This window comes from Corylus avellana, chromosome 7 (assembly GCF_965113065.1).
Source record: "Corylus avellana chromosome 7, dhCorAvel1.hap1.2, whole genome shotgun sequence".
Classification (NCBI taxonomy): Eukaryota; Viridiplantae; Streptophyta; class Magnoliopsida; order Fagales; family Betulaceae; genus Corylus; species Corylus avellana.
Genome location: NC_142496.1, coordinates 695,341 through 718,526, shown reverse-complemented (window position 1 = coordinate 718,526; position 23,186 = coordinate 695,341). Strand labels below are relative to the sequence as shown.

The 23,186-nt window shown below is 38.5% G+C and overlaps 4 protein-coding genes across 13 annotated transcripts; 2 read left to right on the top strand and 2 right to left on the bottom strand.

Moving 5' to 3' along the window:
* The first annotated feature begins 482 nt into the window (after positions 1–482).
* LOC132184092 (Cyclophilin-like peptidyl-prolyl cis-trans isomerase family protein) lies at positions 483–3,053 on the top strand. The gene is made up of 2 exons (XM_059597583.2): positions 483–1,296; positions 2,516–3,053. The coding sequence occupies exons 1-2, from the start codon at positions 579–581 to the stop codon at positions 2,722–2,724; spliced, it is 927 nt and encodes a 308-aa protein (XP_059453566.2). The 5' UTR covers positions 483–578; the 3' UTR covers positions 2,725–3,053.
* A 2,865-nt stretch (positions 3,054–5,918) lies between these two features.
* Positions 5,919–10,446, top strand: LOC132184093 (homeobox protein knotted-1-like 3). Of its 6 annotated transcripts, none has more exons than XM_059597586.2 (7): positions 5,919–6,497; positions 7,558–7,678; positions 8,012–8,089; positions 9,220–9,413; positions 9,484–9,615; positions 9,706–9,842; positions 9,936–10,446. In XM_059597586.2, the coding sequence occupies exons 1-7, from the start codon at positions 6,075–6,077 to the stop codon at positions 9,937–9,939; spliced, it is 1,089 nt and encodes a 362-aa protein (XP_059453569.2). In that variant the 5' UTR covers positions 5,919–6,074; the 3' UTR covers positions 9,940–10,446. The 6 variants fall into 6 exon arrangements, with proteins under 6 accessions (XP_059453569.2, XP_059453568.2, XP_059453567.2 ...); XM_059597585.2 differs by having other exon boundaries at positions 9,928–10,446; XM_059597584.2 differs by having other exon boundaries at positions 9,925–10,446.
* Positions 10,447–10,838: 392 nt separating this feature from the next.
* On the bottom strand, positions 10,839–12,341 carry LOC132185043 (uncharacterized). Its single transcript, XM_059598860.2, has one exon. It carries the CDS (start codon positions 11,750–11,752, stop codon positions 11,288–11,290), a length of 465 nt encoding a protein of 154 aa, XP_059454843.2. The 5' UTR covers positions 11,753–12,341; the 3' UTR covers positions 10,839–11,287.
* Positions 12,342–12,843: 502 nt separating this feature from the next.
* LOC132183699 (kinase superfamily with octicosapeptide/Phox/Bem1p domain-containing protein) lies at positions 12,844–21,461 on the bottom strand. Of its 5 annotated transcripts, none has more exons than XM_059597081.2 (10): positions 17,497–21,456; positions 17,209–17,396; positions 17,023–17,091; positions 16,782–16,934; positions 16,511–16,674; positions 16,266–16,413; positions 14,402–14,524; positions 14,201–14,288; positions 13,863–14,092; positions 12,844–13,165 (listed from the first exon to the last, which is right to left on the bottom strand). In XM_059597081.2, the coding sequence occupies exons 1-9, from the start codon at positions 20,882–20,884 to the stop codon at positions 13,869–13,871; spliced, it is 4,545 nt and encodes a 1,514-aa protein (XP_059453064.2). In that variant the 5' UTR covers positions 20,885–21,456; the 3' UTR covers positions 12,844–13,165; positions 13,863–13,868. The 5 variants fall into 5 exon arrangements, with proteins under 5 accessions (XP_059453064.2, XP_059453066.2, XP_059453065.2 ...); XM_059597083.2 differs by lacking the exon at positions 12,844–13,165 and having other exon boundaries at positions 13,683–14,092; positions 17,497–18,895; positions 18,986–21,456; XM_059597082.2 differs by lacking the exon at positions 12,844–13,165 and having other exon boundaries at positions 13,683–14,092; positions 17,497–20,871; positions 21,116–21,456.
* Positions 21,462–23,186: the final 1,725 nt, after the last annotated feature.

The following is a 23,186-nucleotide window of genomic DNA, read 5'->3' as shown; positions in this document are numbered from 1 at the left end:
AGATGAAATGTGATACAAACCTAGATAAGAATTGAAAATCGTAACATACCACCACGTTTCGCAACCGACGTCAACAACGGCTCATTCTATTGATATTAACACAATAATAGCCCATTATCTTTTGATACGTTCACCCACTTATCAGTATTTAATGACTTAATAATATATTCATGCTTACGAATTCATTTTAATCCAACCCATAAATTATCTTATTTGTAATTCGACCGTAGAGCTGCAATTCATTTAATATCATATTCAACGAGTTGCATCTATTGTCATATTAGACATGGCTCACTCTAATACCAAATGGTACTCAAATTTACCATTAAAACGGATTAGTGAAAAGAAAGTGTCGCATAGTTAATATTGCAGTTCAGTCATAGGATACAACAAAATCACCTTTAGAATCTATATATATATATATATATATATATATATATATATCCAAGTTTGAATTCGTATACCTTACTCTTTCTTTCTTTTCCCCCAAACAACCCCAGCCTCCTATCCAAAAGAGCAACCCCACTTCTCCATATGTCAACCAAGAAAGACCCAATCCAGAACATGTTCACTTCATCATGGCCCGCTCTTTAACAGCCCATTATCCGCAACCCCTCCTCTCCCACCACCACCACCACCACCACCCTCCGCTCCACCTCAACCCCAAAACCCCACTCACCCGCCGCTCCCTCGTCCTCCTCTCCTCCTCTTCCCTTTCCCTCGCCGCCACTCCACCACCACCCTCTCCTGCAGCCTCTCCGCCACTTGACACCACCATCACTGACCGTGTCTTCATGGACTTCAGCCTCTGTTCCACCGCCACCACCACTTTCCCTTACAACGCCACCGCCGACGCCTCCACCGCCCCACTCTGCTCCGACTCCCTCCCCTTAGGCCGCCTTATTATCGGCCTCTACGGCCACCTCGTCCCCCTCACCGTCTCCAACTTCAAGGCCATGTGCTCACCCTCCTCCCCCTCCACCTACAAGAACACCCTTGTCCACAAAATCTTCCCCGGCGAGTTCTTCCTCGCCGGCCGCCAAGGCCGCCGCGAGAAAGCCGAGGTTCGACCTCCACTCGACTTGCCACGCAACACTGAGACCGTCGACTCCAGGGCCTTCATTCTCCCGCATTCGCGTGCAGGCGTTGTTTCGCTGTGTTTATCGGAGAATGACGACGACGACGACATCAAGCTCGACCCCAACTACCGGAATGTCGAGTTCTTGATCACCACCGGACCAGGGCCATGCCCTCAACTTGATAGTAAGAACATCGTTTTTGGGACAGTGCTTGAAGGTGAGAATTTGTGTGTTTTTTAAGTGCTTTTGCTGTCTTGTAGCTCTCATATTCTGACATTGAGATGTGTATTTCCTTCGTGGGTTCATGTCCGCTTGTCCCAAAATCCCAATGTTCAAACTCAGAAATGAGCTCTTTTGGTTTGACCAACATATTCATTGTTAGATGCTTGATCAAGTTTGGTGTTTGATAAGTGATTGACAAAATTCAGTTGTTGGTAGAAAAAGAATGTGATTAATAAATCGGTTTCTGGAAGTTATTCAAGAATTATATATTGAAATTCCTTAGGGGTTGGTAACTTTTTAGCTGTAGTTTCACACTGCTGATTAACTGGACTGTTATGTAAGGCCATTGTCTCTTGCTTTGCCTAGTTGTTAAGGGATTCAAGTTAAAAGTTTTGGTGAAAAATGGAAATGAAATACAACATCATGGTGATGCCTTTCCCTCAAAATCCAACAGATGTTTATGTAGGCTCTAATGCAATTGGTACTTTATCTTGTGGGCGTCTGTTTCGTAAAGCCTGTTTTTTTGGAACAAATTCTCATTATGGTGTCTCTTTTGTTCTTCTCGAAAGTTCAATGAATAATATGTAGAAGTTCAATGTGCTCTGTTGTTATATTGGCCCCAACAAGGCATGATTGTTGTGCATTTTATCGTCTTTCGTGGACAATGTGGAGTGCATCAGGGATCTTATTTGCAGTGCTAACCCATCAGAATTCTGTCTTTTGCTTATAGCATACAGATCTAGATAGCTCAAATTCTCTGTGGTACGGTAATAGAAATGTCACAGCTTTCTTTAAACTTGTGAGACACTCCCAGTTATGGTGATTCTAGGATGTTTTCTGGTCCCTTTTATGTGGCGGTTAGAAGCATATAGGAGTTGATGTCTGGATTAATCTACTGTTCCCTGCAACATATGGACTGCCCATGCTAGTGTACATGTGAAATTGTCAAGATGAACTTCTTCTTCATCATCACTATAAGAGATCTGTTATGCATGATTTATTGTTATTTGACAACAGATTGAAGAATTTTTGTAATGAGATTTCATTTTGCACTTGAAAACCAAAAGATTAACTCAGTAGCACAAGCATAAGCCCAAACATGCATGCAAAGGATATTCAAAGCAAAAAAAATAAAATAAAAATTGTATATAAAAGAATTTCTACCATATTATCATCATTCTCATCACTGACCTCTCAGCTGAACTTCATCTCAGGTTTGGATATCGTGGCGGCCATAGCCTCCATCCCCACATACAAACCAAATGAACGAATTCGCCAATTCAATGACTTTGCTGAATTTCTTGGAGATGGAAGAGCCCAAAATGCTCGTGCAATATGGAACAGGCCTCTTAAAACTGTATATATCAGTGACTGTGGAGAGCTCAAAGTGGCTAAGCCTTCTCTTCCTCCTAGTCTACCATAATACCAATAGTCACTGATTCGAGGTCCCTTTTGCTACCTACTTGTCTTATTTTCCTGTACGCATATCTTATCTTTCTGGGAAAAAAAAAATGATTTTATACTAAGCTTACAAGTTGGATACCATGATAATGTCTTTTCCAGTTACCCTGAAGAAGCTTAAACTAGTATATAATGATGTATTCATTTACATATGAGTTCAACAAGTTGCGGTTATGGATGAACATGTTTTGACCTGCCATCTGATACATTAGCAATTTCTTTTTGATCTTCTGTACACTATCTTTAGCCCTTTATATGAGTGAATACAAGTTCTGTAACTTTCAGAATTTACTACCAAAAAGTGTGGCATTTGAGGCTTTGCTTCAGATTTTATTTTTAAGTCAAAGTATGAGCAAACTTCACTTATTCCCCGCAAACTTACACTCAAATTACAATGTTTGGAATGATGCAATTTAGGATTTTCTGTTAAATTGGACAGCAAATGCATCATGTAACGAGATATGTTCATTTTACTCCCGATGAGATGTGTGAAAATACCAACATGCCCTTGGATTAAAAAAAACTAAACAAAAATCTCTTTTCGTGACGGCGTGACCTATGGCTTGCTGTGGAGACCTACTCCCATTGGTTGTGGGTTTCCTCAAGGTGGACGATTTTTTTTTTTTTTTTACCTAATGTAGGAGTATTATTGTTATTTTGGGTCACTGTATTGCATATGACTCATTTTATATTCATTTAATAAAAAACCCAAACAGAGTAGTCTAAGTAAAAAGGGTAGTAATTGGGGGGCTCAATTGCTTTTTAATGTTTAGAAGAAACTGCAATTTGAGTATAAGTTTGAGAAAGATAAGTATAATTTCCCTTTTTTGGTTTATTCTTCAAACTATTCTTCCAAGCTTGCTTGTTTTCAAGAAGCCAGGACCTAAATGGTGCTTAACTGGATAAGGATTCCATCCATCTTGGCCTAAATTTTAATCAGCACAACCCATACCAAAAGGCTACATTGACCAAAGCTCATTTTATCCCATTTCTAGGGCCTTGTTGTAGACCCATTGTCCATTGAGTTGAAGTGAAACTCAAAGCCATGTAATAGACATGAGTTGAGTTGGGTTGAACAAGGGACAAACTCATTGGACAGCCCAACCATTTAATTGGGCATGGATTTCATAATTACCTTGATCCAAGCTCCACATTTGCAGTCCATCAGAATACAGTGGGACAGCACAAGCATGTGAGGTTTGTTCATCATCTCATATGGATAACCTTATTGTACGAGATTAGATCCAAAATCTCAAATAAGTGGGATTAAAACTCAATAATATTATATATGAACTCAATGATATTAAACACATTTATAATGCTAAAGTCTTTAGCCAGTTGATCTGCACGCAACACACAAGGTAGTCCCACCTACTGCATCCCGGGAGATGTTTCTCAAAATGCAAATTCATCACCTGCAACTTTGAAAATTCCCAACAACTGTGTACTACCTACTAGGCAGCATTCATATTATAAATATGAAAGTCAAACAAATTGATGGGTGGGTCACACTTTCAACAAATCACATGGTATCAATTTCCTTGTCGAATCTCTATCACAAGCAATTATGTTTAATTGAACACAAAGCCAACCACATAACTAAAATGCATTAAAAAAAAAAAAAAAAAAAAAAAAGGCGTAATTACCTTTTGCCCTATGAACTAGAGCGCATTGGTGCTTTCCCTTCATGATCTACCAACTATGACACATGACTCCATCAAACTACCGTCTTATGACAAAAAACTCAATTCTGTCAGTCAAAGGAGTTAAAAGTGACGGTCAATGGTCATGTGCAAGTCATATACCATTTTAAATTTTTTTCTTTTACTTTTGGTCTCCCTTTAGACCGAGAAAATAACGCTTATACCCTCATAAGCCCTAATCCAACACATAAAAACAATTTAAAATGAGGGCAAAAAGTAAATACAAAAAAAAAAAAAAAAAAAAAAAAAGATGCAGTTAGTACAAGAATATAATTGTTTTCCTTTTATATATATATATATATATATATATATATATATATATATTAATTATTTCATATTATCGCATCAGATTGTAAATAAACAAATATTTTTATTTTAGGAATTTGTTGTCGATAAGATAATAATAAAATAAACAAATATATTATTCTCTAAATCTTATAAATTCATGCTCACCGAATAAGGAAAGACACGAATACAGGTGTCGAAGGGGAGCCAATGAATCAATTCATTCATTGAATGAACGTGTGCGTACGGTACAGTGATGCAAACAGGAGCTCATGAGTGGGGGCCCGTGACGAGGCAGTCCCGCTTCAGTGGGGACCGCCGACCACCTCGAACGCAGTTCAACAGTTGCGCGCGTGATCTCTCTCTCTGGTGAATTTTGGCCGCCGGCGAAGCGAAGGTGGTCCCCTCTGACAACGTGCCAAGTGTAAAAGATGCACGGTTCTGATATGCTGATCATGGCGCGAAGTCCCAAAGTGGTCCATGAAACCTGGGTTGGACACGTGTTGTTTTGTTTTGTACGGGTCGATGTCAATGTCGTTGTCGCTGTCCGTTAGTGGCCGAGAAAAAAGGCTGTTTGTCATCGGGAGTTGGGGTTCTCTGCAGTCGTTTACGCTGTCATAGTACCCACAAAAAGTAACTGTTGGCCTGCTGCATTTAAAAGTCTTCCAGACCCTTTTCAGTCTTTTTCCAACTCCATCCAAAAGAAAATACAACCTAATTATAAATTAGGCCCCACCCCACTAATATGTAAACTATTATATTAATTCATTTGTAAAAATTATAATCTTTTATAAATATGAATATTTATAATTACATTTATCCGTTGAAACTGTTATTAATGAAACGGATATTACTAGTTTAAATCTTTTTTATTCTTTTGTACGAATATATAAAAAAAAATATATATATATACATTTAGTGGTTGGGACGAAGAAAAAAACAAATAAAACTTAAAATAATAGTAAATTAGTTTTAAAATAAAAATCTTCACGTCACGTACGTAATTGTCTTATTTCAGACAATCCCCCAATAACATCGCACCACAATGGGCGGCCACGCTACCACCTCTCCCACCGTCCGATCAGCTCTCGCTAGATCCTCCTGTCACATCCATCTTTCCCTCTCAACTCACCTAAAAAGATAAATAGTTTTCCCAAACCATTTTCTTTCCCTCTCTCAACTCACTCACTCTCTCTCTCTCTCTCTCTCACTCTAAAACCGCTTTTCTAAACCACGCTTCTTTCTCACTTGAAAAACACTCTCTTCTCTCTGCTCGACTCCTCTCGAAGTCGAAGACGTATGTAGCTGAAAGCCGCTGATTCAAATGGCGTTTCAAGACCACGAAATGGCTTTCGAGTCTTTTGGTGACCACGAGAACAGAGAAATGCAACAGCGGCTCTCCGCGTCCGGAGGATCGGGAGCGCCCACGTGGCTCAGCGACGCGATTCTCAGGAGAAACGACGACGACGATGACGAAGACGTCGTTCCGGGCACCATGCCGCCGGGTGCTGAAGGCGCCAACGAGAGCGAGCGAGAGTGGGAGAGCACGAGGCACAAGGCGGAGATAGCGGCGCACCCGCTGTACGACCGCCTGCTGGACGCTCACGTCGCCTGCCTGAGGATCGCCACGCCGGTCGACCAGCTGCCGAGGATCGACGCGCAGGTCGCGCAGTCGCGGCGCGTGCTGGCCAAGTACTCGCTGCTCCCAAACGGCGAGGTGGACGAGAAGGAGCTCGATCAGTTTATGGTTAATTCTCGTTCGCTTTCTTTTGCGTGTGCTTGTTGATTTTGCTCCAGTATGATTGCTATCTCTTTCGCTTGCGTAAATTATTATTATTATTTTTTTTTTTAAAAAAAAAAAAAAAACCTTTTTCGGGGTGTTTTGTTAATTATTTGATAAAATAAATAAATAAAAAAGAAAAACTTCTAATTTTGTAGTGGATACTAGTACTAGACTTTTAGGGGTTGTGAATGTGAAGGAGAATGTTGAGGTGTGGCATCGTTGAGAGAGGAATCATCGTTGAGAGAGGAATCATACTTTTGGAGTGCTTTGGAGAATCTCTTTCCACGTTGTTAGATAATTTCAGTCCTCGTTATCTTTTCAAGTAATGATTTGACATTCAAGTTCGTACATCAATGGATGTCATTCTTATGATTGAATTGTAGTTTTCACTCTATATTTGTCTTTGAAGCTTGAGTTATCCTGAAAGAATAACAGAATCATAAAAGCTACGACATTCTTGGAAGAATTGATGCTTGGAGAGTCATGGGTCTGTATAATCACTATCGCATCCCAGGCTAAAAATGTGATTTTAAACAAAATCACAGAAAGTGTACTGTTTGTTTGGGTGTCTATTTTTTAAAAATTGTGATTTGAAAATAGAAAAACCTTAGTTTGCAAATTGCAAGCAATGGGTTTCTTTTTTAGACACTCTATTTTAAAGATTAAACTGTTATTTTAAAATCAAATCGTGATTTTACAAATTAAATCGCACGATTTGAAATCTCAAATTCAAATGGACCCTAAAAGATGCTGACATGATGGCTATGTCCTTGCAGACAATTAGTACTGCTTAGGGCCTTGAAACCAAGCCAAAACAATGACACAAAATCAAATAGACGACTGTATGAAGTACTTTTTGATGATACATATTCCACTCAGCATCGGTTAAAACTATTCTCAAACTAGGTTTATTATGGGTCATGACTCAAGACTACTTAATTGATATTTTTGCTATACATTTCGTGTCTTTTCATCTGAATTTTCTTTTTCTCTTCTCTCTTTGTCTTTGTTCCTTATGATGTAGACACATTATGTTCTATTGCTCTGTTCCTTTAAAGAACAATTGCAACAACATGTCCGTGTCCATGCCATGGAAGCAGTAATGTCTTGTTGGGAGCTTGAGCAGTCTCTACAAAGCTTAACAGGTAATTTCTAACTCCCCACCCCACCCCACTCCTCCTTCCCTCCTTATCCAATATGGGGTTGCAGTCTCCAAAAACCTGATATCTGTAGATTTTAGCAACTAAAGAAATATATTCTGTTGTTGCAGCTGCAACCTCAATTATCTTCTCGTAAATATTGTCTTGAAGCATGATGCTTTTGCCCAAGATCAAGACTGATTTATAACTAGATGTTTGTAGTTGTCGCTTGAGCTATATAATTAGTTCTCAGCTCCACTGTTGGATAAGAATGAGTTAACGCTTACATTCTGACTAAAGTATTCAGTCTTAATTATTGTCATTTGTTCTTTTTGTCAGGTTTGTTTATGAGATTATCGACTGTCTTCCACAATATTTGTACTGAAGTAGGCCGCCTCTTCTTTCTTCATTCAAAAAGTAAACTTTGAAAAAGAAAATCATCTTCGTACAACCTCATTCCCATTTTTTCCTTGACATGGTAGTTCAGTAATTAAGTCCATCCATGCAGTATGTTTTCACCAGAAAAAATATTTTTTTAGTCTCTTAGAAACTTCAGAAAGCAATATTTCTTCAAATTGAATGAAAATCTGGTTTTATTTATTCTGAAACCAAAAAGAGTTTTAGGAAAAGAAGTGCTTGATTTCTGTTATGACCAAGTCCGATGCTTATCATTTGACAACTCCCTCAAGTTGTATTATGCTCATTCAGAGAAATTGATTCTTTTGTTTGTATTTCTTCAAGCCAATTATAGGTGATCTTCTAGATAGCTTAACTTAATTTACCAAGTAAACATAGATGGTTGTAGTTTTATCTATTATTATTATTATTATTTATTTTTGGGAGGAAAGAGTGTTGTTTGTTGGCACTCGTGGTATCTTCTTCTTCATTATAAGGGGGCAAAAATGGGTTGAGCTATTCCGTCTTTTTGGTGTAGAGTGGGTTATGCTTAGAAGGGTAATAAAATTGTTGGTTGGCTGGAGAGGTCAGGTCAGAAGCCATGACAATTTAGAAGTTTGGAGGATGGCTTCTATGTGGTTAATATGGCGCATTTGGAGAAAGCAGATTGCAAGGATTTTTGAAGATTGCAAGATTTTGGTAGTAGAACTAAAATCCATTATGTTCAAATCCTTTTATACATCGATGGCAGCATATAATAGTCCTCACTTTTCTAGTTTTACGGAAATTTTGGACCTTTGTTCTTCTTTTTCTCCCTTATAGGGGATGCATCATGTATAATCCTTGTGTTTACAAGTTGTGCCCTTATGCGCTTTCTATTGAAATTGACTTGCTTTTCAAAAGCAAAAAAAAAAATAGAGTTCAGTAATTGATCCATCTAACATCTGTATATTCGCTGGCACTTCCAAAACCTGAAAATATTAGGCCCAAAAGTTTCTTTCCCAGTCTGGGGTTTTGACTTTTTGTTTGGCTGCAGGGTTTGCTGATGGACTGACGAAGATGTTACCCTTTCTTTCCTTTTTTCTTTTGTTTTTGTAACTTTCAGAACAGGTTAAAGGGCTAATTTAAATTAAACAACAATGTTTAAACAGGTGTATCTCCAGGTGAAGGTTCAGGTGCTACAATGTCTGATAATGAAGACGACCAAGCAGATAGTGACACCAACTTGTATGATGGAGGTATGGATGGGCTTGACAGCATGGGGTTTGGTCCTCTCATCCCAACTGAAAATGAGAGGTCCTTGATGGAGCGTGTAAGGCAAGAACTGAAGCAGGAGCTAAAACAGGTAAGAATGCATGGACTTCGCTAGTCTCTGTTGAACTGATAAGCAGCTCATAAGCTTTTTGCTTTTCAAGGGTTACAAGGAGAAAATCGTAGATGTCAGAGAGGAGATTCTACGTAAGAGAAGAGCAGGAAAACTGCCAGGCGACACCACCTCCCTCTTAAAAGCTTGGTGGCAATCACATTCTAAGTGGCCATACCCAACGGTAGGTTTAATAAATCTCCTCTAATCAGTCTGGCCACATGTTTTAAAATATCTCCACTAGCCCTTATTTGCTTGTAAATCTCATCTTTAGGAAGAAGACAAAGCAAGGTTGGTGCTGGAAACTGGCTTGCAACTAAAGCAAATAAATAACTGGTTCATAAATCAAAGAAAAAGGAATTGGCATATTAATCCTTCACCTTCTACTGTTTTGAAGAGCAAACGCAAGAGGTAGGCTAATGAGTGACATATTTTTCTTTTGCTCAAGATCAAATTCATTTCAAGAGCTTTTGGCCAACTATAAATTGGATAGAAGTAATGCAGGTGAAACGAGCACGCAGCATTAATGTTAACTGGACGGATTGGATGAGAAACTAGTTATATATCTTTGTGTCCAAATCTTTTGGAAGTTTAGAGTCAGATCACACCATTTTGATAGATAGAACTGCATGCAAGTGAAGATGACCAAGACTATTTGCAGATCTTTATCTGGCTGATATGGAGGACTTAGCTGCCACCTGATACCTATGGGTGTTTTGACCTAAGCACTGATCAGTTGCAGTCAAACAGGTATGCTTGAGGGCATTCTCATATATTTGATATCTGTACCACAATCTCATCCAAGAGTTTTGAACTTGAAGCATATGACTGGAAGAAATACATGTGGATAGCCTTTTTTTAACACCTGCCTATGGATCTAGATAGCATTTTTTGTACCACGTTACTCTGGATTTAATGTGTCTGATTTTGGCATCTTCATCTGAAAATGATAATGGCCATAAGTCATGGGTGTATGAATCAGCTCATTTATGGATATAGTGAAGTATTGACATTACATATTTTCTAAATTTCTATGTCAACCACTAGCTTGCTGAAAACTTTGTCATATTTAGATGGAGAAGAGAGAACCATAGAGCATTCGTTTGAAATATGATTGGTGCCAACTTGGCGTTCTAATGATTTTCGTCAAAATTTTGGACGACGAAAGTTAGGTGCAGGGACCTATTCGTGTTTTTGCTTAGTGAAATCTTAAGGACTAATTTTGCTTCTTTTTTTTTTTTCATTTAATTATATTAGAGTGGGTTGTCATGGTTGGCATTTGTATTTGATAAAAAATTTCAAGAATAAATTTGTTTTTCCATCATCTTGAAAAAAAAAAAAAAAAAAAAAAAAAAAAAAAAAAAAAAATCCTAATAAAAGAACTTCCATTTCCCTATTTGTAAAATCAAAAAGAAAAATACCTAGATATAAATATAAATATCAGTTATTGCCGTCTAAAAAGCCTAAAATTTTTAGGCTTTGAAAGAAATATTTGCTAGATTGTGTTTGTGTGTTTGGTTGTTCGTGTCATGTCAAGATATGACATTTAAGTAAACTGATTAGAATTTTTTTATGTTAAGTTCGTATTGTCAAAAATTGTCGACCCTGAATTTCATAGTACCCCCTCATTTATAGCAAATCAATAAGCATATCCTACTAAATAGAATGGAATGGCAATATTGGAATCAAACTTCTTCACATAGACCAAGTTCCACAAAGACAATGAGATTGATCAAAGACTATGGACAAACATGAAGAAAAAAAAAAAAAAAAAAAAAAGATGGCAATCATGGAAAAAATCATCAATTCATCATCAACATCAAGATCCAATTTATAGGGGAAAAAAAAAAAAAGAATCACAATCTGGTTGGGCGCTTTTCATCTTGAAAAGGAGCAGCAAACCTCGAGGTGAAGTCGTGGCCAACCAAGCCTTCTTCTTCTTCTTCTTCTCTATCAAACCCATTATCAAAGTTGAGAGCATAACTGTGTGGATCATACTGAAACCCATTCCTCTGCTTCTTCTTGTTCTTGTTCTTGAAATTACAATATCCGCCAATCTTTCTTATGAAATTCTTCCACTTGGGCCCTCCCAATACTTCTGTAGTCTGCTTTATCTTATTCAACCATGTCTCCCTGTGCTCTGTTTTTGGCTGCAACAGAGATTTGCTTTCTTTTTCATTGCTTTTCCCCCATCCGATACCCAGAAGCCGAAAACACCCACACCCACACCCACCACCCGAAACGCCCTCTTCATTGCCATCATCCATATCTTCCCCTTCTCGATGCTCCTCCCTTAATGGTTTTTCTTGCAGAGCCGCCATGCGTGTGTGAGAGAGAAAACTGGGAATTGGGGGGGCTTTTTATTGTGGAAGACGAAGCAAAACGGAAGCGTTATTGTTTGAATTGGTTTCTTCCGGGAAATTGTCTTGGGAGGATGCTGGTGAGGAAAATGTAAAGGAAACCCAATAGGAAAGCATTAGTTGTTTCTCTGTGATTGGCTGCTTCTAATGATTTATTGACAAGGCTGTCACCATTTACGGGCTTTTATCTTTGGAAACAAATGAATTTAAATTCGAAATAGCGAGGGGATTACGTGTTCAAGGCCGGATTGAACATTGACCAGTTTTTTGCCGGCTGGATTGCTACGCGGCCGTCGTTATCAAATGCTAATACACGCGCTTTCTAAATCCTCTTCACACTTCTGGAAGGGATTATAAACGGGTGCTTTCAATTAGGTTTGCCAATAAATTAGTGGTTTATAGATTAGGAGTTTAATAAGTTGAATTAAATGAATCTAACATGATTTAAACCCAACACGCGATATAAGAATTTTTTAGGGGAAACTTCATTATAGCCCCACTAAACTTTCATGCGATTTGACAAATTTCTCCCAAACGTTAAAATCTCTCAATTTAGACCCTTGAACTTTCAATTGCTCTTAATGTAAACCCTTCCGTCAATTTTAACCGTTAAAAATACCAAAAAGACCAAAATATTCCTTTTTTTTTTTTTTTTTTTTTTTAAAGGTTTTGAAATTAAAGGTAAAGTTAAAATTTTATACAAAAGTCAAGAGTATAAACATCATGTAACATTTAAAATCTGACAGAAAGATTTTAAAGTTTAGAGAGGTATGTCAAATCGCGTAAAAGTTCAAGGGTCTAGAGTAAAATTTTCCCAAATTTATAATTTTTGACACTAACTCACTAACCCAACACGAAATTAATAAGTTTAAATCAAAAAGTTTGATCAAGTTAATTAAATAAGTCGGATTGAAATACCACGTCTTGAACCCAACACACAAACACAAATTACCCCCCTTACTTCCAACTCAGTCCATCTATCTCACCTTCATTTTTAAACATCATGTAAAAATCACATTGTAAAGACATGTCAGAATCGAAGAAATTTCCAGAAGAAAAAATTTGTCTACACCTACTTTTGTATTAAAGAAGGCCCAATTGCAGTGGTCACAAAAGCACCAGAGAAATTTCTTGGTCACGACAACATGGAAGCTTACTCTCGCCTACTCTACTCTATTCGAGCCAAAATAATAAAATAAATAAATAAATAATATGCTTTAAGAGTAAATTAAAAAAATAATTAATTAATAGAAGTACGTGGCTCCTACTCTTAGCATCTCATTTTTCCTGTGTCTTCTCCATGGTGCGAAGAAGCACTAACACGGTAACACGCGCACCAAGTACAATTTAGAGATGTGGTGCAATCTTTGACACCTACATGGATTAAAAAGCCCACATGGGTGAACAAATTAAACATCAACATTTGACACGTAGATTAATTATTAATAAGTAACTGACGTGATAAATGCCGTGTAACTTGTCGCATCAAAACTTGTAGTAAAAACTATAAGACCCTAACAACACTCCCCGCCCGCGTTATCAATACTATGACACCCATTTCATTACAGTATGTCTCTCCCACACTTGATCTAATTTGGAAAAAGATTATTTTCAAATGGGGTTTGCAAGAAATTCCTTCAATTTAGTTTGTTAAACTAACACAAGATTCTATTTTTAATAGAGTATGTGATGGTAAGTAGGATTGTGAGGCAGTGGTGAGCCTCTATTTAGGATTTTTGCGTTCAACTGCCAACCAAAAGTTGATGCCCTTTAACGCCAAGACCATAGCCGCTGATCATGCGTGATTATTCCTTTAAATTTTGAAGCAAAAAAGAAATGTTATTCTCCCTTTTTCAAGGGGGAGCTCAAACAAGCATAAGAACACGAGGCATCAATCATACTCAAATTACTATATATGGGGGGGTGGTAACACCAAAAGATAGTAAGTAGAGATGTAACAACAAAAATCTGAAAACGTATACAACAGCTAAAATTTCTATCCAAAGACAGTCAGATGATCTTTAGCCTGATACAATTAAGCAGAAGACAAAGGGGGGGATACAAAACTTGCCTGTAATCATTTCTGAACTTGGGGGGGCTGTGTTGAGGGGACTTGAGGTGGTGATTGGTTGTGTCCTTTGGGAGGAACCTTTGCTGCCATAGCGCGTAACTCGTTTGCAATTACAGTGAAGCTTGGTCTCTCAGATGGTTCAGATGACCAGCATCTCCCCATCAGTGATTTCCAATCTGGGTCACAAGATTCTGGTATTGGCGGCCGCAACGTGTTACTCACAATACCCCCTGAATTATAATAGAAGTCCCGATCGCCAGCAGCAGCTCATATTACGAGACAATCAAAAGTGGCAAAAAAAAAAAAAATTAAAGTTGATTCTACAAGTTAAAGATTACCTATGATAGCGCCATAGTGCAAATCTGCATATGGTTCTTCTCCAGTGAGGAGCTCCCACATCACGATACCAAATGAAAATACATCAACCTACATAAGGAATTCCAGGACACAAATCTCAAACCGAGAGAGAGAGAGAGAGAGAGAGAGAGAGATCTTATTATTATATACGATGATTAAATGAGAGAGATAAGAGCATAAACCTTATCAGAAACAAGGCTACTGCTACCATTCAAAAGCTCTGGTGCCATCCAAGGAAGTGTTCCCCGAACACCACCTGAGATCAGTGTCTGACATTTCACCTTGGATAGACCTAAGTCACCAACCTTGTACCAGAAGTGTGAGTTTGAAGTCAATCTCACAAAAAAATGCAGGCAATTGAAATAAACATGGCCAAATATAAGCATGTTACATGTGCTGCAAAAGGACTGTCGAGTATTGCCCACTAGAAGAGCAAGTTAAATAAACATGGCCAAATATAAACTTCAGATCTAACACTGAAGTTTCTAAAAATCAGTGCAGACTTCAACCATGGACAAATGACCATTACATCCAATCCATAATGTTCCAAATTTCAGTCACAAAAAACAAAAGGAAAAAAGAGGAGGAAAAAAGAGAGAGAGATAGAGAGAGAGAGAGAGAGAGAGAGAGAGAGAAAAGTAAGAAAAATGAAACGGAAAACAGCACATATTGACTAACACCTATAATCAGAATATAGGCATTCAACAGGCCGGTTAACCACTTTGAACGTTGTTGATTCATGCAACTTCAGTTGTTGCAGTAACAAAAAGTAAATAAAGAAATACTAAAAATATATATAGTGGACTACTGGATGAAGATTGTTTTGACTCAAATCAGCTGTACTCTTAAAAATAATAATCCCAAGCTAATTGGCCAGATGAAAATTATGCTGGCAATGACAAATAAATGATGACAGCAAAGCAAAAACTATATCCATTCATTCTAGATGAATGTTGCCTATGTTTGCAGTGGCCAAAAAAAATAAAAGAACAAGTAAAGGTGCTTCAAACTTGTATAACTTAAACAATCAAATAGAAGGAAAATGATTCGTCTCCTTGATATTGCAAAGCAGAAAATAAGCAGTCTAGACATGCTCTCATTCATCTCATAATGTCTAAATTTGTGGAAAGGGACATAAGTATCATGTTCTGACAAGAACACGGTCAGACAGCAATTTCCAAAAGTCTAGATACAAGAATGGAGCGAGTTGTGTGTCTGATTGAATTTATAATATGAGAACTTAAAACATACTTATCTATGGTTGATTTTATGCTTGCATTCAAAAGAACATTAGAAACTAAAACAATTTTGAAAAATAATAACTAATATGAAGTCTCTTTTTTCTATTTTTTTTTTTTTTTTAAAAAAAAAAAAGCATAATATCCTTAACATTTCTCATCTAACTGAGGGTGAATTTATGTAATGAGCATTGAAACAGGTGTGTAGACACGAGTGGACACAAATCATGCCAATTGCTTGACACAACAAATTTTTACAAGTGTCCATACTGCATTACTCCCATGCCCGTCATTGCAAATATTATTAGCAAATGCACATCAACATAAGATGTTTCGCTAGATTATGTTGTAAATATGGAGGTTGGCTCCATTGTACTTAATGTGGTGTCTTTGGCGAGAGAGGAATGCTTGGAGCTTTGAAGATGTTAAAACTTTAGTGACAGAGTGGTGGAAGATTGTGATCAACACTTTATATACTTGGATATATGCCCATCATAGTTTGCTTGTTTCTAGTTTTGCAGATTTTTTGAACTTTTGTTCTTCTTAATTATGTTGTAAATAATATAAGCCAATATGTGCTTTTATAAACAACCAACTACTAGAGAATAAATTTGGATGACATCTAAACAAAATGATGCATTGCAAACGTAATTATAATTTATATGGACTTTGTTGTATTTGCCAACAAATTGATATTAGCATACAAGTTTTGTCGTTTGCTATTAACAGAAGCAGATAGATCAGCACCCGTCGACTTCAGAAATGCAATAGAAAGAGGTTGCGAAGAACATCAGGCTGAGTGACTAACCTTGCATATTGGGCGATGAGGATCTCGAAGATTAACCAGTAAATTGTCACTTTTCAAATCAAAATGCACTATATTTTTTCCATGCAAATACTCCATTCCAAAGGCCACATCCATTGCAATCAAGAGACGCTTACGCTTGTCAAGTCCCCTGAAATAAATTTCTTTCATGTCAATTTTGGGTAAAAAAAAAATGACATACTTATTAGGGCACACCATTAAGGAAAAAAAAGCAAAGAACACATTACTTCTCATTTTTCTGCAAAGCATTTCTTAAAGAACCATTAACCATATACTCTGTTACTGTTGCCACAGAACCTCCAGGGCCATCAAGGACAACACCATAGAAAGCTAATACATTGGGATGGTGCAAGTCAGCAAGCTTGATTGCCTCATTCCAGAAATCATCTCTCTGAATGCATCAATATACCAAAGCGTAGGGAATTGATAAGCATGCCAAAAACAGGGGGAAAAAAAGAAAATCGGAACTTCATACAATGAAAAGAATGAAACACAAACCATGCGCTCTTGTTCTGAAGCCTTCCCAGCAAAACACCTATCATTAATCCGTTTGATTGCGACGTCAGTGCCCCTCCATTTTCCATGATAAACAGTGCCAAAGGTTCCAGAACCCAATTCTCTAAGCTCTTCAAGGTCGCTGTTTGATATAATCTGCCAAACAATCATGGCTACGGATAAGAGGCCAATTTAATAGAACTATACATGATTTCAGGAAAAAATGTGACGCCAAACTTTCAACCTGCAAGCGGCCTATGTTATCTGATACTGGAAAACCAAGGTTTGCCTTATCTGGAAGTTTGTTCTTGTCCTGAAATAAACAAGTGAAAAGAAAAAATAAGCAAACAAGTGCAATCAGACAACCCCCCCACAAGTGGCCCAAAAGAACCCCAGGAGAAGAAAGAAAAGTAACGAGTAAATACACGACCTCAACTTTAGCCTTATGCTGCATGTCAACACTACTATTCTGAATATCTCCATCTTGAATAGCTTCAAAAGCAGACTCATATATATCATGTATGTCAGGATTTGAAGACGTAGCTGAATGAAGAACAGAAGCAGCTACACCCTCAGCAACAGCTTGAAGATCTTGCTTAATCTGCTCCTCTGCTGAGCCTTTGACATAGAAGCCAAAAAACAATAGATGATCACCCCCCCAAAACCATTTCATAAATAAGTAATTAACTAATTACACCAAAAATAACATATTACTGACCTTTAGCAGATCTAACATGCTCCAAATGAAAATCCTTGTTCGGATTGCCCAATGGCTGGTGAAGTCCATCCTCCAGTCGTACGTCTGTATTTGGTTCCCCACTATTTCCAAAATGGCTCTCACCAAAGGGATCCCTAGCAGCAAGAGCTTCTTTTCTGGGCAGAACTTTGTTAGGTCTTGGAGGGGGAAAATAATTATCATGGCGCAAACTCCATGGATCCTGATTGCTGAAAAGTGAGTTTGAGGAGTCTTCAACATCCCCAGTTCCACTAGATGGAGATAAAGAAGAGTGTGTATTACTATTCAAGGGGACAGCTTCCACATCACATGGGACCATCTTGGGCTGAAACCGTGATATGTCATCCTTCCACTCAGCAGGAGCTGGAATTCTATCAGTTAGATGAGGAGCCTCAACACCAGATAATACAGGGTTGCCATAACGAATTTCCTCAGGATCCAAGTTATGGATTCCAATATTTGATTGTGGATATGATCCAGGATTAGCCCAAATAGGTGGCTGTGCCACTTCATAAAACTCCATTGGTCGAGAAGTATGAACATATGGAATTTCTGTAGGGGGACAAGGCAGACATTCAGTTGGTTTATTGTGGTTTGACTCAAAAACAACTTTGGGTTGACCAAAGGCATTATCTAGAAGCACCTCCGTCCCTGTAGCTTGCTGTGGTTTGTTATCAAACTTGTCTTCCTTTCTGATTTTATCAAGAGGTAACTTGCTATGCTCATTACTATAAGTTTCAGTGGGGGATATCCTGAGGGTATCCATCCTCCCATCAACTGGTCTCAGCTGTTCGCAGGAAAAGAACGTGTCTACAGTATCTTCTTTTGGAAGAATGCCAGGAAGTCTGGTAGAATATTCTTTTGGAGGCTCACGAACCATGTGTTCTGAAATTTGAATTGGTGCACCTCCAGTAGGAGGTACATCACTATTATTCACTAAGGCCTCCCTTTTAACCTGGTATTGGACTGGAACTGAATGCTGCTGTACAGCATCCTCTTGGTAAGACTGAGGTGTAGTGCCCATGAATGCAGCATAAGGCGACTGTACATCACCTGCCCTATTGATCACACCCATTGGAGCAGTAATCTGCTGTTTCTCAAGATCATCTGCTTTTTGGAGAACAATTCGCTCATTTTCATGCTGTGTCTCTGGACTCTGACTAAACCCAGTTGTGTCTGATTGAGGCATCCCAACATGAGCATCCACCTGACCAAGGACCCTGGGTTGAACCCCAACTTTCTGTTCAATAATGCTTTCCCCCAAGGCTCCTGTTGCCATAACCCTGTTCATTGGCTGACCTCTCAAATTGTCCTCCAGACGGAGACTACGATAAATTGAGTTTGAATCGGACATAGAGCTTGCACCACCGCTTCTTTGATCCTGTACCAAAGTATCCGAATGTGCATGAGGCAAAGCTTTTTGACACATATAACAGTTATCCAACCTCGGTATTTTCTCAGAAAACATTACCTGTTGATGAGGTGCCAATCCATCAGAGAGAATTACATGCTCAGGCATTGTAACCTGATGCCAGCCATAACCACCTCCTACCACTGAAGAGGGGACCTGAACTTGATATGAATTATAGCTCTGCTCAACAGGAAGTTGGAAAGCCCTCGGTCCAAATTTGCTTTCCTCAGCATAATGATCCAACCGAGTATGTTGTGGTTGCATCACTGGCTGTACCATATTCGGTCTGACATGAGAAGATGCAGAAGGCATTGTCATGTGCACAGCAGGAATAAACTGAAGGGGAGTACTTCCAGCAGAATTATCATGAAACTGCTGTTGGGTGAACATAGACCCAGCAGTCCCAAATAACTGAGGATGTGGGAACCCCATCTGAGAAGGAAGCTGTAGATAATCTGCATGCTTCATCATTTCTGAGCGAGGATCAACATAAGCCTGCAAATAAGGTGAAGACATTGGAATGTCCGTTACAGGTTGCTGCAACCCCAATTGTGGCTGCGATACAGAAACAGGCATAGACCTTTCTAGCTCAACCTCGGGCCGTGAAGATGTTTGGAGAGCACCAGACTTAACTACCTGCATACCCAATGTTGATGAAGCATCTGCATATGTTGCAGGGCTGGGATCTACACACCTGAATCTTGGAGCATTGTCATTAGAAGTAGCTGAATTTCCTCTAGGTGATAGCATGCTGGTTGATGAGGGACCACTAACATCCACTTGACCAGGACCCAAGCTATCAACAGCCTCAGTCCCACTGAAATCAGAATTTTGGGTTGAAGAAGCACTCGCCATACTTCCCTTCCTTGTGATTCCACCACTAACTCCATCCATTATCCCATTCACTGCATCAACATATCTCTGTCCACTATCATGCAAATCTCCAAACTGTAACATACCAGAAGGATCAAGTTCTGAAGCAGAAAACAAAAACAACCTTAACTTAGCACACCCATCTGAAGACCTCTCAACCAATTTCTCATACTCATCCATCATGTTATCAAGATCATCGGGACACGAGATTGACACCAATGCATCAAGATCCTCATCGGGGAGCTGATATTTGATAACCACAGGTTGCCCATAACTATCCACCATCTTTTGCACCAGCTCATTAAAGCTCAAATCTCTCCTGACACTAATGATCCTTGTCTGCCCCCCTACATATCTCAACATCCCATCGCTTGGCCTGGGTAAAATCTTTCCCCCAAAACTGCACAAAAACTTTACCTTCTTCCCCGACGCTGAATCATCCCCACCCTCATCACTTGCCTGATCAGCCCCACTGCCAGCAACCTGGTTGCCGGAATTGGGACTATAACCAAACCCAGTAGCTGAATTACTGCTTGTCTGGTCAGTGGCATTGCCACTAACCCTATTCCCCAAATTGGTACTATAAACAAACCCAGATGCCATATCACTGCCAGCCTGATCCATGCCATTTCCACCAACACGATTGCCAAAATTCACATTATAGCCAGTCCCAGTTGCCATAGCACCACTAGCAAGAGCAGCAGCATTGCCGCCAACCCTACTGCCCAAATTGGGATTATAACCAAACCCAACACCAACAGCAGGGCTCACACCCGGATGCCCCACAGGCACAGGCACACGGGAGCCCCACACAGCCACACCTGGCGGCGCTACATTTCCATACCCTAAACCAACAAACCCAGCATCAGAAACCGTCCCCGCCACCGGGTAATAAACCGGTATCGACCCAGGGCTTCCGGCTGTCCCTGCCTCGCGAGCCGGGTTGGGGAAATATCCTTCGAGGTTTCGCCCAGTAGAAGCAGCCGGCGCAATGCGGGGCTCTTCGGCCATAGTTCGAGCTACGTTTAAGGGCCTTAGATCTTTCGGGATCGCGTTTTGATCAAATGCCATATCTACAATATACATATATATATCTAATTCAATTTCGCTATAAACCAATCAAGGCAACAAAAGACTAGGTTTTTTCTCGATGGGTTTTTTCTTTTTTTCTTTTCTCTGCATTCATGTTCGTAACTAGTCCTAGAAACTATGACAAACCCATACAAATTAGACAAAACTAGAGAAATTCATGAGGGTTTTTTAAGCAACAAACAAAGCTAAGCAAGAGAGATAAGAAAGAGTCAGAGAGATAAGCACCAGATTTGAACGGTGATCGAGAGTAAAACAAAGAGAGGGAGAGAGATAGATAGAGAAAGAGAGAGAAGGCGAGAGATAACAGAGATAGTCCGAGTCTGAGTCGGTGCAGTCGCCTCGATTCTGGGCTTTGATGAATCTTCTTTCTCTCAACTCCCTCGCACTTTTTTCTCTCTCTCTCTCTCTCTCTCTCTCTCTAGTTTGTCTCTACGGTAATTTCATTCTTTAATTTATTTTTTTCTTTGTGATATACTGATATATAATATTACTTTTCTGGGTGGGATTTTATTTTCTCGGGAAAATGATCGAAAACTGTTTGTTGTATGTGCTCAGTGAGGGTCTGAAGAATTGCGAGGCGGCGTGGCCTTTTTCCTCAGGTTTTGAGCAATTTCACAGAGACGGGGGACGAGGCACGTGGATGCCTTCATGCAAATCAATTTTTTTTTCTCAGTCAAAATATTGTATATTTGTGGGACAGTGATTTAGTGACTTAAAGAAAAGTCTTAAAGAAAAGTCTTAAAAACTATTTGTTTCTTCACAAAGAAACCAAATTAGTTAGATACCCTCAATTGAGATTGGAAGTTACAATTCAACCTATTCGGATCGGGCACGTATTATTTGTGTTAGTTATGGGATACATGTCTCAATCTCAATAAATTTAATTCCAACTAAAACGGAATTCAAGCCAAACTTTTTTTTGCTTACGAGTGGACGCCTTCTCTACTTTTTTTTATTTTTTTATTTTTTTATTTTTTAGGTAAGAAAAGAAAGATTTATTGAACAGAAAATGAAATATGTTTGCGTACTCCATCCCACCGCTATCTCATCGATGCCCATTCAAACATACCATGTCAGCTCTTGTTTAAAACATGGTTGACTAAACATTTCCATGTCCGCCCAACAAAATAGGGTGGAATTGGAGTATGCTAAACAACATTTCTCTTTTTTATAGCATTTGGGGGTTTTCTTTGCGTATTATTCTATTATTTTTTGAACCTATTTTATTATTACTAATTAGTAGTTATGCATTTGTTTTATTGTTTACATGTGAAATACCTCTACAAATATAACTTTGGTGTCTTGTGACTTGGGATAAAGAGATTTAGGGTACATTTGGTATTATGATTTCATAGACCAAAAATACGATTTTAAACTAAATCACAGAAAATCAATTGTTTAAGATTGCGTTTCTAAAAAATTGCGATTTGAAAACGCAGAAAATTCACTTTTTCAAATCGCAAGTAATGAGGTCATGTTTTGTAAACTCGTAATTTATAGGCTAAAGCCGCTAAACTAGAATTTTAAAGGTAAAACTACGATTTTGTCAAACATTTAACTGTGTTATTCAAAATCAAGTGTTCAAATTGCACTTTTTAAAATCGTAATCCCGTAGAAACCCTTAACCATGGTTGGCATAGCTCTTAAGATTATCAATTAACTCCTTAAAAAACGTGATGTGGTGGACACCATTGCAAAATCAATCACATTTCAATACGAAAAGGTTATGAATGGAACCTACAAATTTTAAATGCTTTGAGGATGTTTTGAGGGAATCCAATATAATGACTCGTACCTACCAATTAAGAGCCAGTCTTTTTCTTGCCTAACTCATTGAAGATGAACCCACGCAATAACATTCAACCCTAGAAAAGGAAACCACCCAATCTTTCTGCAAAGATGACATTGTACTACATAATTATTTGCCCTAATCGATGAATATGTCCTATAAAAAAGAGTCCCATTGCTTTCTCATAATAGTATTGTCTAAAAGTAGGATTGTTCACTCAATCTGTCATGGTCAGAAAGGCATTTTCCTTCTCTTGCCTCTATCAGGGTCAGAATAGCTGAAGAACCCTTTAATACAGATAATTCTTGAATCGAGAGATTCACATCTTCATTTATGAGGATGACGCTTCATCTTTGTAACGTACCAGACTAGATAATTTCTATGAATTCATGTTTAGGCTTGCTACTCGTACCTTCTTATCATTCAAATGGATTTTTTGAGTGTTAAAAACATTTTTAGGTCTATTAAACGCAATCTCAAATAGGCCATAAGTATATTATTCTATTC